This window comes from Cololabis saira, chromosome 19, assembly GCF_033807715.1.
Source record: "Cololabis saira isolate AMF1-May2022 chromosome 19, fColSai1.1, whole genome shotgun sequence".
NCBI classification, from domain to species: Eukaryota; Metazoa; Chordata; class Actinopteri; order Beloniformes; family Belonidae; genus Cololabis; species Cololabis saira.
In genome coordinates, this window is record NC_084605.1 from 33,726,633 (window position 1) to 33,741,113 (window position 14,481).

Here is a 14,481-nt window from a genome sequence, read left to right on the forward strand (position 1 = left end):
TACCTTTTATTAGATTAGCTTTGAGTGATCATCCATGACGTGACAAGGCTGAATGTTTCTGACTAAAACCATGAGTTATTAAGTGCCCAAAAGTAACCAGGTTTGGGATTATTAGCTATAACTGGTACTATTATGACTTCCCAGCACTGGAAAGCCGGATAACAAAGACTACAGATGTGTAAGACTAACGTTATGTCCCTTCATGCACCGAATTTCCTATTTTTTCTTCCTAAAATCAATACAAACACAAGCAGAAACTTTGGTTTTCTTTTTTGGATCAGGGTTGTGTTCTGTTGGGAGCCTGTCATTAGTTAATATTAAAGGACTCTATTCAGAGTTAATAAATGGCTTCCATGTGTCTGCATGGGCTGTATATTATAGCATTCCATTCCATCATGAAAGAGCAGGGAAAACGAAAATAGTCACTGGATATAATTCCACTCAGTGTGTAGATGGTTCTGAGAGAGGAGCTTTGCTTCTCTTCAGCTGGGAATTTCCTAATAGAAAGCAGCAGCATCACAGACCAACATGCACCATAAACTGTGATGATGAATGGAGCCAAAATGCATGCCCACCGTGTGAATTGAAGGATGTGGGAATGAGCAAAAGGATTTCCACAGAAAATGTAGAAAATGTATTCTAATGCTTTTACTTAGAAATTAGTTCCCAAACTGTTAAAGGCAAGTATGAAAATGGGGGAAGCAGTCAATTGGAAAAAAAAAAAAAAGGCATTACAACAAGTGCAGGGGCAACAAAAACAAAATCCATCCATCCACATCCTCGACTCTACTCCAAGTCCTCTCCCGGGTGATAGAACTGCTTATCCTGTCTCGGGGAGAGTCCAGACGCCCTGCAGAGGAAACTTATTTTAACTGCTTGTATCCAAGCTCCTGTTGTTTCTTGTTCTGTCACTACACACAATTTGAAATCTTATGTGAGAGGAAAATGCCAAATTCATAGCTGAAACACGGCAGAACACAGACCAAGTGGTAACAAGAGAGCTTAGTCTTTTGGTTTAGATGTCTCATTATCACAAAAGATCACTACAGTCTGCATTACTGCAGATGCTGCAATGATCGGACTGTCAATCTCCCACTCCAATCGCTTTGGAACAAAACTCAGACATACTTAAAGGGGACCTATTATGAAAAACACGTTTTTTCTTGTTTTAACATATATAAAGTGGTCTCCCCTCACCCTGCCAGCACAGGGGAGACAAAATCCCATGAATTTCTGCAAGGTGTCTGACCCCCGCCGGACAGAATTCCCCAGTGTCACGTGATTTTTTTTTTTTGAGCCGATTAAAATCTGCGCCTAGGGTGACGTCACCCTAGGCACAGAGGTTCAGCCTCCACTGCTGAAACCACGCCCACAACCAGCTCTCTACGCCGGCTGGAGCGGTCCGTCCTTGAGCCAGTCGGACGCGGCACCGTGGCGGAGCGGATCCGGGTTAAATCATCCAGGTTCCCGGGTGGTTTGGGAGCTGGGTCCTCGGGGGTCTGTCCCAGGTCGGATCAGCTTCACCCTCCAAGATTTTCAGCCAAATCTGTCGGTTTGATCACCGGTAACGGGAGATGCGCATAGGATGCGCCCCAGAGCCGATCTGTGCGCCCGCCGTGGGGTTGCGGTGCCAGCGCACAGCATCCGCCGGGCAGATCCGGCTGAAATTCCGCTGGTCGGTCCCCGGGAGTCCCTGCTACCAGTCCAGGCCGGTTCCTGCGGTCCCGGCCGGTCGGAACCGGTCAGATTCCCCCGTTAAAGCCGTGGTGATGCGCGCTGCTCCAGCCTACTTCCTGGTTCCCAAAGCGGGGTCCGTCCTACTAAATTGTCCAGGTTCCCGGCCGCTTTGGGAGCAGGGATTTCTGGGGTACGTCCCAGGCTGGATCAGCTTCACCCTCCGAGATTTTCAGCAAAATCTGTCGGTTTGATCACCGGTAACGGTGCCGGAGCCATGCGCCGGGCGCCCGGCGTGGGGTTGCGGGGCCAGCGTTCAGCATCCGCCGGGCAGATCCGGCTGAAATAGTGCATAAATGTTATTTATATACAACTCATATTTTATTTTTTTAACAATAAAGTTGCCATTTGTGAAAATTCAGTGTTGTGATTTATTTACAGGCTCGGGCTGCTCTGGCGGAGCGAGGTTTATTCTCCTCCCCTGCTACAAGTCATTCAGGGAGCCAATCAGCACAGAGCCTCATTATCGTACCCCCCCCTTCCCTTAGAATGGAGCACAGAAAAAAGGGTTAGAAAAGGTAAAACTAGTGACAGGGCCCACAGGCTGGATTTCTGATTTATGTAGAAAAAACAAGCTTTAGATTGTTTTTAAGACATTCAAGGCCTGTTTAAAATATACATTAAATGCCATTATATGTCTTTCTTTATTATATTTTAACGTTACAGTCAGCTGTTCGGTCTCTCTCTACATCCTGTGTGTCTGTCCATTGAGCTGTTACACCGAGAGCGCCCCCTGCAGGTTTGGAGCACTTCTGGTTGTAGTGACCGGTTATTCAGCGTTTTTCTTTTGAAGATGGTTTCTTGGATGGATGGATGGATGGATGGATGTTTTTTTCATTTGCACCACGTTCCTCTTTTTGTACCTCGTTTTGAGTTTATGAATTTGAATCGTTTCTGTACTTGAAGCCGTTTTCCTTAACTGAGACGCATTAGGCCGTTGCAGTGCGTTTGGCCCTTGTCGGCCACCGTAGTACTGTATATGCATGAGAACCATGGTCTCAGGTCTGGAGAAACTTAACCTCAGCCCTGCCGTTTTAACCTCGGCTGCAGACTGCTCCAGTGAGAGCTGATGGCGTGCCTCGATAACACCAACAGGACCACATTATCTGCAAAAAGCAGAGATGGAATCCCGAGACCAGCAAACTGGATCCCCCACCCATAACAACTCTATACAAATGGTACAGAGCAAACTCTTGCACCGTTTGTGTAGAGCCTGGATAGCCCATAACAATGGACCCCCCTACAGAGTGCACCATGAGGGACATGTTTGAATGCCTTCTCCATGTCCACAAAGCACATGTGAACTGGTTGGGCAAATGGCTATGCCCCCTGGAGGATCCTAGCGAGGGTAGAGAGCTGGTCCCTTGTTACACGGTCAGGACAGAACCCACATTGTTCCTCCTGAATCCAAGTTTAGATGACCGGCTGGTCTCTCTTCAACAACTGAAACACCCCCCCATGACCCCAGCCTGCCAAGCCTCCATGTACAAACAACAAATTCATGCATTTCAAGTGTCTCTCTTGCTTATTTAATGTAGCATTGCGACAGCTGGAGTCAAATAGTTCAGGTGTGTGCTTCGAATCAAACAACCCTAAATGAGTAAACTGCCACAGACAGAGATCTTTTCATTTCTCCCGCTAATGGATGGTGACCTGCATTTACTGGAATAAACCAGTCGTGGACTGTTAGACCACTGTTGTCATAGGTTGCAAGGCTTTGAAATAAACATGAATGTTAGAGTATTTCTATTGAAACACAAATGAAACAGCCGCCCTGGTAATACAGCTCAAACTTTACTGAATCATATTGCCCCATGAGGCAGCAGGAAAGTGGGTTGTCTCAAACACTGATGGGCAAACACCTACACTATCACTCACTGTAGTTTTCCCATTGCTGAGGAACTGAATGACTGCATTTCCATGCATCAATAACCCTTTTAAAACCCGAATATTGGCAATAACCCGAATTTGCACGGCCATGTAAACACCAATAACCCCTTTGAATAACCCCAATTTGCTCATATTCGGGTTTTTAAAAACCCGAATATGAGCCCTGGGTTATTCCTTTTAAAACTGAATATTGGGTCATGTAAACGCCAAACGGAATATCCCCATCAAACGGAACATGAATTTGTTTTCTGCGCATGCTCTGTTCACAAGGAATCTGAGTCCAGGAAGTTCTTATAAACACGGAGAAACGCAAGACCACGCCACACTTTTGGAGTGAGGAGGAGACTAATCACTTCATAAATGTAATGAAGGATATGAACATTTCTGCATTTGTAGACGGTAGAAAGTACCGGGATAGCCAGATTTACAAGAAGGTGAGCGAAAAGTTGCGCGAAGCAGCATTTGTTTTGAATTTGGATACAGGAAGAAGAAGTGGAAATGAAGGGAATTGTGTCATCACGTTCTCCGTGCATCGCTGGTTTGATTCAGATATCCCGAATGATTAATCACCATGTAAACGGATAACCCTGTTTGCTCACGCATGTAAACGGAATATTCCGAATGTTTCAGTAACCGGAATATTAGTAATAACCCGAATTTTGACTGCATGTAAACGTAGTCAATGATAAAAAAAAAAACAAAAAAAAAAAAACAATTTGATGATGATGCATGTATCCTTTTCATAAATCCTAAAGACGCATTGACTAAATGACAACACTTGTGCCTCTTCTGCTGGGACGGGCACACAGAGTGGATAAGGTTAAGGGTAAGAAAGCACTGTGTGCAACTTCAACCACTCAAATTTAAGATTGTGCTAAGCAGTATCAGGAATAAACTGGGCTTTTATGCTTTGAGTTTTACAGTTGCAGAGACAGGTCTTGAATATTTCATGACTGTGTGCAGCATTTTTTTTCTGTTTGACTCAACAAGCCATCAGGCTTTTATTATAGTAAGTGGGTTTTTTTTGTTGTTGTTTATTTTTTTTTACTATGCGACCGAGCACAAGGGTCTGGTGTTGACTAAAGCAAGGATGATCTAATATAATGAAACAAACGCTTCCAGTATCGCAGTTTTAGAGTGTTGTTGAAAGCATGTACCCTGCATGCTTGTTTGCACTCAAAGTGGCTTTTAAAAATCGAATTAAGAGCTCAGCAAACACCAAATGTTACACTCTGTAAATGCTTTATTTTAGCTCCACAATATTACATGAGGTCCAGCCTCTGAATTACAGAAGACGTGCATCGCATTCAGGGACATTTCAATTTCTATCATAAAATGAGGATGACTGCATTACTGGTCTCGCTCAGTTCACACTCACACACACACACACACACACACACACACACACACACACACACACACACACACACACACACACACACACACACACACACACACACACACACACACACACACGTTTGCCATAGCCTGATAGTAAGTGCTAGAGCGCCACAGACCAAAACACAAGCTGGAACTTATGGATTTGTCTGTTTGATTTGAAGTGCAGATTTTTATAGGAGTCAAATTACCTCTTTTATTCTGAAATCGGTTTCATCCTGTATAGGGACCATTTAGGAGTTAAAACAACCCTACATTTATTATTAGATGGCAAGGAGGATAAACTTAAATTAGGGAATGAAATAAGGGGATTCAAAGCAGTTTTGTGTTATGTGTTTGCAGTGAAATTGCAACTAATGTTAACGTTATGTTATGTTAATGTTAATGTTAACTTGTGCTGTCTTCGGGTCAAGGAAGGAGGAAGAGAAGAGGGGAGGAAAGAAGGAAGGAAGGGAGAATGAAAAGGAGGAAAGAAGGAAGGAAGGGAAAAAAGAAGGATGGAAGGAAGGGAGAAAATAAGGAAGGGAGGATGGGAGAAAAGGAAGGGAGAAAACAAGGAAGGAAGGGAGAAAACAAGGAAAGAAGGAATGAGGGAGGGAGAAAAGAGGAAGGGAAGAAGGGAGGAGAGAGCAGGAGGAAAGAAGGAAGGAAGGGAAGGAAGGAAGGAAGGAAGGAAGGAAGGGAAGAAGGAAGGAGAGAGCAGGAGGAAGGAAGGAAGGAAGGAAGGGAAGAAGGAAGGAAGGAAGGAAAGAAGGATGGAAGGGAGAAAAGAGGAAAGAAAGAAGGAAGGAGAGAGCAGAAGGAAGGAAGGAAGGAAGGGAAGAAGGAAGGGAAGAAGGAAGGAGAGAGCAGGAGGAAAGAAGGGAAAAAAGAAGGAAGGAAGGAAGGAAGGAAGGAAGGAAGGGAAGAAGGAAGGAGAGAGCAGGAGGAAAGAAGGAAGGAAGGGAAAAAAGAAGGAAGGAAGGAAGGAAGGGAAGAAGGAAGGAGAGAGCAGGAGGAAAGAAGGAAGGAAGGGAAAAAAGAAGGAAGGAAGGAAAGAAGGATGGAAGGGAGAAGGAAGGAGAGAGCAGAAGGAAGGAAGGAAGGAAGGGAAAAAAGAAGGAAGGAAGGAAGGAAGGAAGGAAGGAAGGAAGGGGAGAAGGAAGGAGAGAGCAGGAGGAAAGAAGGAAGGAAGGGAAAAAAGAAGGAAGGGAAAAAAGAAGGAAGGAAGGAAGGAAGGAAGGAAGGAAGGAAGGAAGGAAGGAAGGAAGGAAGGAAGGAAGGAAGGAAGGAAGGAAGGAAGGAAGGAAGGAAGGAAGGAAGGAAGGAAGGAAGGAAGGAAGGAAGGAAGGGGAGAAGGAAGGAGAGAGCAGGAGGAAAGAAGGACAGGAGAATTAGGTCATTTTGTCCCAAAGACAGTACAAGGGTTAACATTTGGAGTATTCAACCGATGTTAAAGTAAACAACTGTTTATTTTGACATTGTACTGTATGTGTAATGTTTAATGTCAGTTCAAAAGGATGGTTGGTACAGGGCAGCATGGTGGCTGAGTGGGTATCACTGTTGCCTCACAGCAACCCTCCGGGTACTCCGGTTCCTCCCACAGTTCAAAAACATGGATGCTGGATTGATTGATTGATTGATTGATTGATTGATTGATTGATTGATTGATGATTTCCTGTGATTTCTGATCACTGCTACCTTGTTATGAGACCATACAGGTTGACAAATTATTAAGAGTAAAATATTGCCAGTTAGTGCTAAAAGATGACAGATCAATGTCTGCTTCCACATAACTGGATTATACTTATATATTTATAACAAAATGAGAAGGTGTTACAAGTGGGGGCCCTCTGTTTACAAACGGTGCTTAAAAAAAAAAAAAAATGTGTACACATACAAAGTCAAAAACAAATACAAAGTCAAAAATAACCCTTCCACTTCCACTTCACAAGTGGAATGTCACTTTTGAGTTATCGGGGGCATAAGATCACCTCTGATATACAGTGGTAACATTGATTGATGTTTTGCTGCAAATACATATTCAGCTCAAACTCAAAACTGCTTTAATTCATGTTTTCTTTTTTCTTTTGGTCCCTAGAAAAAAGGTACCTTCCTTACCATCTAATAAAACTGCTTTAACTCTGGAATGTTGCTTTAATGACCACACACCTGAAACTTTGACAGAACTAGAAAATTTCAATACAGCAGCCAACTTTTTAAAAGATGAGCTGTTCTGGTCTTACTTAAATGAAGAATGAAGAGGCCATCATATCAAAAAAACAGAATAGAAAGTTAACATAATAGTGCTAACATTTCTGCTCTCTCTTTTATTAGTGGAAAAATGTGTTCCTAACGCTGAAATACATTTCCACACTTTTCTTCACACTGGAAAGAAAATAAGAATTTTCTTATGATTGTTCAGGTTTTGCTCTTGTAGAATGACTATCTTCTAGCAATTGTTCTGCTTTTGTTATCCTCAATTTCAATGTTTTTATTTTAATCTCATACTTTCTGAGCATTGGCAGGTTTTGCATGCAAAATTCAAGTAAACCTGATATAAACAAACCAAAAATTCCTGTATTTTCCTGTATTGTGTTTTTAGGGCTCTACTTTGGCAAGACAGATCGGCGCCGTGGCCTACGCAGAGTGCACGTCAAAGTACTCGGAGAACAGCGTCCGCGACGTATTCCACGTCACCACCCTCTCCTCCGTGTCCAACATCCGCCGGCCTCAGCTCAAACGTGCCGGCTCTCGGCGGGGCCTCAAGCGGATCTCCCAGCAGCCTCCTCGGACTGAGATTCTGGAGCCCCCGCCCGTTATCAGAAAGGCCCGGGCCAAAAGCTGCGTGCTCATGTAGGGCCGGAGCCCGCCACTGACTCGGCTGCTGTGTGCGGATGTGCACATGAACTGCACTGCACGTGGACTTTATTTATTGGTGAATTCTTGTCCGATCATTGCACTGCTTGAAAAAGGACATTGTGGTGAAAGCAAGAATGATTGCTGTCCAGTGGAGCTCTTTGAGGGATTGTTTGTTCATTTTTCGCAGAGCGCTACTTGTTTATTTTCTCCGTGGCTGTGTTCTCATCAGGGGAGTCTATTGTTGTGACTAAAGCTATTTTTCTTTAAAGCTTTCACACGATCAAGAGGACAACCACAGGCTGGCATGCAAATGAACCAAAGGACAGAAATTATTGTGTGGAGATTAAAGGAAAAAATAAAAATAATAATTTGAAAGAGTATGTTTCAGGACGCAGCAGCAACAGTGCTGGTTTGACCTCTTTTGTGTTGTTTCCTGTTTGAAATGCTATTTTGTCTTCAAGTGTTTAAGTCAATGAAGCACAACGATGCACAAAAAGAGTTCTGACAAATTTGCAAATGTCAGGGAGTGGACTCTCCGCTAATAATGATGAATTAAAAAGAAAAAATCTGGATAGAGAAAAAAACTAAAACTCGTGGGCTGAGATGGCAGTAACTTTCTTAAACCACAAGTGCTTTAATGTGGAAAATGAAATAATGACTCACTGTATAATACTGAAGTGTTGTGTAATTAATGTTGTTCTAATATTCCACTCAGAAATAAAGTCTCAGAGAGTGTAAAGAGGATGAATATTATATTGTACATGTAATAATAAAATAATAATTAAAAAAAATGGTCTACATAAAAGTTGGAACATCTTTAGTGTCATTTTTATTTTAAGTTATCGATGCAAGTTTCAAGAGAAGGTAATGGGATGGACACTTTCATGAAAAGCAGAGAGGCTTTGTTACTGATGAGCCACTGGGATTTACAGGCTTTACCCAAGGATTTCTAGTACTTTGTTTCTTTGATTTTTACAGGTAGAGATTAAAATTATGTTGAATGCAACACTACACAAAGTCCAGGGTTTAGATTTTCCCATTCCTCTCTAACAACCCCATGATTACAGTTTAAAAATGCATGTTAACATCTCAGTGCGACTGAAACTGGATTACACCAAACTTTTTACAGCCGTACCAACAGTGTAAGTCTGTCCAACTCACCACTCGCCTTTTTATTTTTTACCAATTTGCTACGACTGGCAAAACTAAAGATTTATCTGATGTTTCGGTTACTTTTGTGTGACATGCTTTGGTCAGTAAATTTGTGCATATACAATATAATGGGACAAAGAAAAAAAAGTTAAATAAAAAGCTGAGTTGAACTATAGCTGGAGCTCAAATAATATAAAGGCATTCTGGCATCAAGGAGACCTAGGGCCCGATTTACTAAAGGTTTGCGTGCTTAAAACCTGTGCAAACTTGACAGCACCCGCAAACCAATGTGCGAGCTGATCTACTAACAGCGTGCAAAGACGACTGCGTCTCTGAAATGCGCAAAATTGCACACGCAATTCATTTAGTACTTTTGCCCTGATGAATAATCAATATGGGCGTTACCCGGCAGAGAGCGCTAAATACTGGGAGGGGAAGATGCAAATATGTCCATTTACCACGCACAATGAGATTTACCAAGCCTGAAAGTAATTGCGCGTATTGTGATTGCGTCTGTATTTAATACGTTCGAAAGGAAGGTGCTAATCTGCTGCTGCTGTTATTGTGGCAAGGAGGCGACATCCAAAATCAAAGAATACGCAGAGAGAGAGTCTTTATTCTGCTGCATGCTATTTTAAAAATGGTTGCACAAGTTTTATTAAAGGCCACTTTTTCTTTAGTTCTTCTCCGCCTTATATCTTGCCACCTTCTCTTATTGTGCCCCCCTCCACTCGCCCACAAGCAGGCCAAGCCTTTGTGCCAAAACTTTGTATTTTATTGATTACTTATCTTATTGAACGTGAAATCATCCTTCGTAAATTACATTTAATTAAAACCCATGCTTATTAATCACAAAACACAGGTTAAACATCATGACCAAATCCGCTCCGACCCGCTGTGTCAGGATCAGCGCAGAGACTGCAGCTTCGCCTGAATTATGCTTCTGCATTAAATCGACGGCCATATGATGGTCCCGTCTGTCACACATTTACTGTCAGTGTTTGCTATATAATATATAATATTTGCAATATACTGTGGACATCTGAATAAAAACTTAACTCATAAATAGATGAATCAAAGCGCTCTCCAGCTCTGTGTCTGATTGTCTTTTTCTCCTCAGATCATGCCGAGCACCGCGGGGTCACGCAAACCCGACCAATTCAATATTAAAATCAAATTCGGTCCTGTGGCCCGTTTTTCTATTTCGTATTTTTGATCTGTGCCTAAAATTGAAATATGATAAACCAGACGTTTTTCCGTTTTTGTGTTACCAACTGCATTTATTCTATCGCAGGTTTTCTCCGATATTGCGTTTCTTTCGGTAATGTTTAAATTTATTTGCTGTAGTTCATTAATGTGTTTATTTGCCTCTTCCACTAATATCTCTAACTCCAACTCGTCAAATTTCATTTTGCGCTTGTGACTTGTGACTGTGCATTCCATCCAGACTCCATGGCGCAGTTTGCGCTCGCAAACCGTAAGACACGCAACACCTCATTTAAATACTGCTGTTTGCACCTGTTATCAATTGCGCACGCAATCTTAGTTGATCACCTGCAAACCACACGCAAACAGCATGCGCAAACTTTTTCAGTGCACACGCAATTTAGTACTCTTTATTTAGGATCTTAGTAAATCGGGCCCCAAGTGTTTTCATTAATTTGGTCTCATTCTCCCTACAAACATGTGTCTGTGGGTAAAACAGTACAGGGCCATCCCATAATTTGTGTGTGTGTGTGTGTTTTAAAATCTGCTATTCTGTCATAATGTGAGGTTTAGAGAAGACAGAAATGCAGCAGCTCCATATGCATCAGAAGTACAGCGAACAAATAACACAGGAATCCAAACAAATATATGCAAAAGGCCCTCAGACAGGAAGATGCAAACAAGATACAAAAAAAAATACAAAACAAGCACGATGTTAACAGGCAAACAGAAGGGACTCAAATACAGATGGATCAGCAGGGAGGAAGGGAAAGACAAGACAACATGTACTCACAGGACTGAGGAGACAGGGGAACTGGGGAAGTCAAAATAATAACTAAACACAAGGACAGAGGTGTCAAGTAACGAAGTACAAATACTTCGTTACCTTACTTAAAGGGAAAGTTCCGTTTTTTACAACCTGGACCTTATTTCTGGCATTTTTTATGGTCTTATACTCACCCAGGCAAGTTTGGTGTCATTTGGAGTCCTTCGGAAGATTTTAGGGGTTTTGTCCGAGCTGCTTCTCCATATAACGGTAGTGAACGGGGCACAGCGGGACACAGACGATGCAGCGTCTAAATAACACATGATTGCCGCGAAACTCGTTCATTTATTTTATGAATCACTAGATCTGCTTCCAGGACCTGTTGTCTACATCCGGGGCTGTGTGTGTAACAAATAAATCAGTTTGTAAACAAGACCTCTGAACTCATGACGTCATCTCTGTGCGCGCACTCTGTCCTCCGTTCAGTGAGCTCTTCAGCCGTATACTTTGGCTCAAAACGGTAAGGACGTCCATCATATTCAAAGTCGTCGTCCACAACCTCAGAATTTGACAAATATTCAGACATGTTTCAAATAACTAACAGTAAACTAACAGTAGCGAACTCCAGCTGTACACAGAGCTGTGTCTGGGATGCGCGCACAGAGATGACGTCATGAGTTCAGAGGTCTTGTTTACAAACTGATTTCCTTGTTACACACACAGCCCCGGATGTAGACAACAGGTCCTGGAAGCAGATCTAGTGATTCATAAAATAAATGAACGAGTTTCGCGGCAATAATGTGTTATTTAGACGCTGCATCGTCTGTGTCCCGCTGTGCCCCGTTCACTACCGTTATATGGAGAAGCAGCTCGCAAAAAAAACCCTAATATCTTCCGAAGGACTCCAAATGACACCAAACTTGCCTGGGTGAGTATACGACCATAAAAAATGCCAGAAATAAGGTCCAGGTTGTAAAAAACGGAACTTTCCCTTTAAGTAGAAATGTTGGTTATCTATACTTCACTGGAGTAATTATTTTTCAGACGACTTTTTACTTTTACTCCTTACATTTTCACACAATTATCTGTACTTTTTACTCCTTACATTTTAAAAACAGCCTTGTTACTCTATTTCATTTCGGCCTTTAAACAAAACTATCCAGTTAAATTGCTCCATCCGGATAGAGTGAATTTGGTTGTGGTTGTTTCAGATGTTCTTGTCCAGTTTTGTTCTTACATCCGTTCCCTCAGATTCCTGCAACTAAACTTGGATGTACATTCCAATAAAGGTTAGGATAAATGATAACATGCCTCTGAAGTTTGACTTTTTGCACCATTACAATACTTATAGGCAACTAGTCATCATATCTGCTGCTCTCTGAAACACATGTTAATTCTCAATAGTACCGGTACACATATATGCTTCTTTAATATATTTGCATTCATTTTCAATGGCTTTTGTCCTTAATGGCTTTTTTCTCCCTTACATTACTTTTACTTTTATACTTGAAGTAGTTTTGAAACCAGTACTTTTATACTTTTACTTGAGTAAAAAACTTGAGTTGATACTTCAACTTCTACAGGAGTATTTTTAAACTCTAGTATCTATACTTCTACCTGAGTAATGAATGTGAATACTTTTGACACCTCTGCACAAGGACACGGACTTTCAAAATAAAACAGGAACAAAAATAAAGCCCAAACCATGACAGTAGTATTGCTAAACGATCAAGGAGCTGCTGTCATACAGTCTGCCTGGAACAGAAACTCACATCTGCAACTTCTCATTTTTCAATCATGTCAAACTAATGCAGACGTGACTCTGGATGAAGATAACAGCTGGCTTCTGGCCTCCAGATGAAGGGAAAAAAATCTCTTGGCAAAAAAAAACCCACACTTTGTTGTGGGTTATGCTGCTTATGTCTTGCTGCGAGAGAAGCTCAGTCACTCAGGACATGCACAGACATTATGCTCTATTCAGTAAATATACAAATTGTTCCCTGAAGTGTTTAGGAAACAACTACAGCATGGTGTTACCTTCTACGCTACCTGATGTCTACGTGATCAGCTTGATTTGTATGAATGATTTCATGGTTTCTGAGAGATTTCAACACAGTTGTTATGATACAAATGTAAATGTAGAGTTCTATGTTCAATAAGAATCAAAATGAGAATGTTTTCACATTCGTCTTGGGTTTTGGTAATTCTAAAATTACTGACAATATCAACAACAGACACAGAATAATAATAGTGATCATAAAATTGTGTAATTGGCAATGAGGAAGCTTTATAAAATAATAATACAATTGAATAGAATTACAGCACCAGAGGAAAGAATGCAATGCAAAGAAAATGTATAGAACATTTCTACTATTACTGTAAACTGTAAACTGTAAAATTGTGCAGGGCTGGTCTGCAAAACATTCAGTTATTCACAGGTTATAAAGTATTTTTTTATTTTGTCAATAAGTATGTTGGACTACTAATTTATGACGAAGTCCCTCTAAAAAACGTGACAGGAAAAAGGTGCCGTAGAACAAAACCAGAGCGCATTATCAAATGCACGCGACAGGGACAGGAGTTTTCCAGCAGTACGCGCTGGTGCTCATGGGAAACGTAGTGTTCTTTCTGGTAAAGCACTACCGCTTTTGTCCAAAGGAGCCGCCAAACTCAACAAAAACTGAAAGTTACATTGTGCTGCTTTAAGGTTACAGCGTGAAAACAATAAAAGCAGAAATGTTGTATTCTCCCTATACACCTTGCCCCCAACAGAAGATAACAATTGTAATTTGAATTTTGCAAATGTGTCTCTTTATGAAATTGTATGGACTTTACTTTAACCTACATGCACACCCATAATCTATAAGACCACGTTTTCTTGATTCTAAAAGTGAATGCAGCTTTTCTAGTCTTTATTCCTAAGCCTTCTGGCCTGACCTTTAACTGTGACTTTAGTTCTAGTTTGTTTTCCACCAGTGTGGATAAGACCCCACAGCAACTCGCTACCTCCGTGAGCTACAACAAAGTGACATTTCACAGCATCGCTGCTATGTTCTCTTGGATGGAGCGTGAGGTCATGCCACATGCCCAAGGCCAAACCAGGGCAGAGCCCGAGTCAGGGGGGAGAGGATCTCCACTCAGACAGAGCAGAAACAATCCTGTGTGTGTATGCGTGTGGTCATTTAATCACTAGCACTAGTGGTGATAATTATAAGCTCATCACAATAGTGGGTAATAATTCTCACTGAAGTGCGGTTTAAGTCTAAATGCTCAAAATATAGTGTGGTATGTAAATACAAAGCCCTGCTCTGTTTTTGCACTGAAATATCATGATTGCTTTCAGTCCTCCCTGACATAATAGAATATAATTCTATTCGATTTTCTTTCTTTCTTTCTTTTGAATTCAGCAGCGGCCCTCTAGAAGGAAAAGTCAAATTGTATTAAAGGACAAACTTGCAGGCTGAAACGGAGCTCGGCTGCAGGCATGCGCTGCA

General features: G+C 41.7%; 1 protein-coding gene across 1 annotated transcript in view; it reads left to right on the top strand.

The window, feature by feature from the left end:
* Positions 1–8,678, top strand: part of LOC133418784 (rho-related GTP-binding protein RhoN-like) — a 69,078-nt gene extending 60,400 nt beyond the window's left edge. The window contains exon 5 of the mRNA XM_061707617.1: positions 7,607–8,678. Coding sequence (XP_061563601.1) covers positions 7,607–7,861 — 255 coding nt within the window. The 3' untranslated portion in view covers positions 7,862–8,678. The remainder of the gene's footprint in view (positions 1–7,606) is intronic.
* Positions 8,679–14,481: the final 5,803 nt, after the last annotated feature.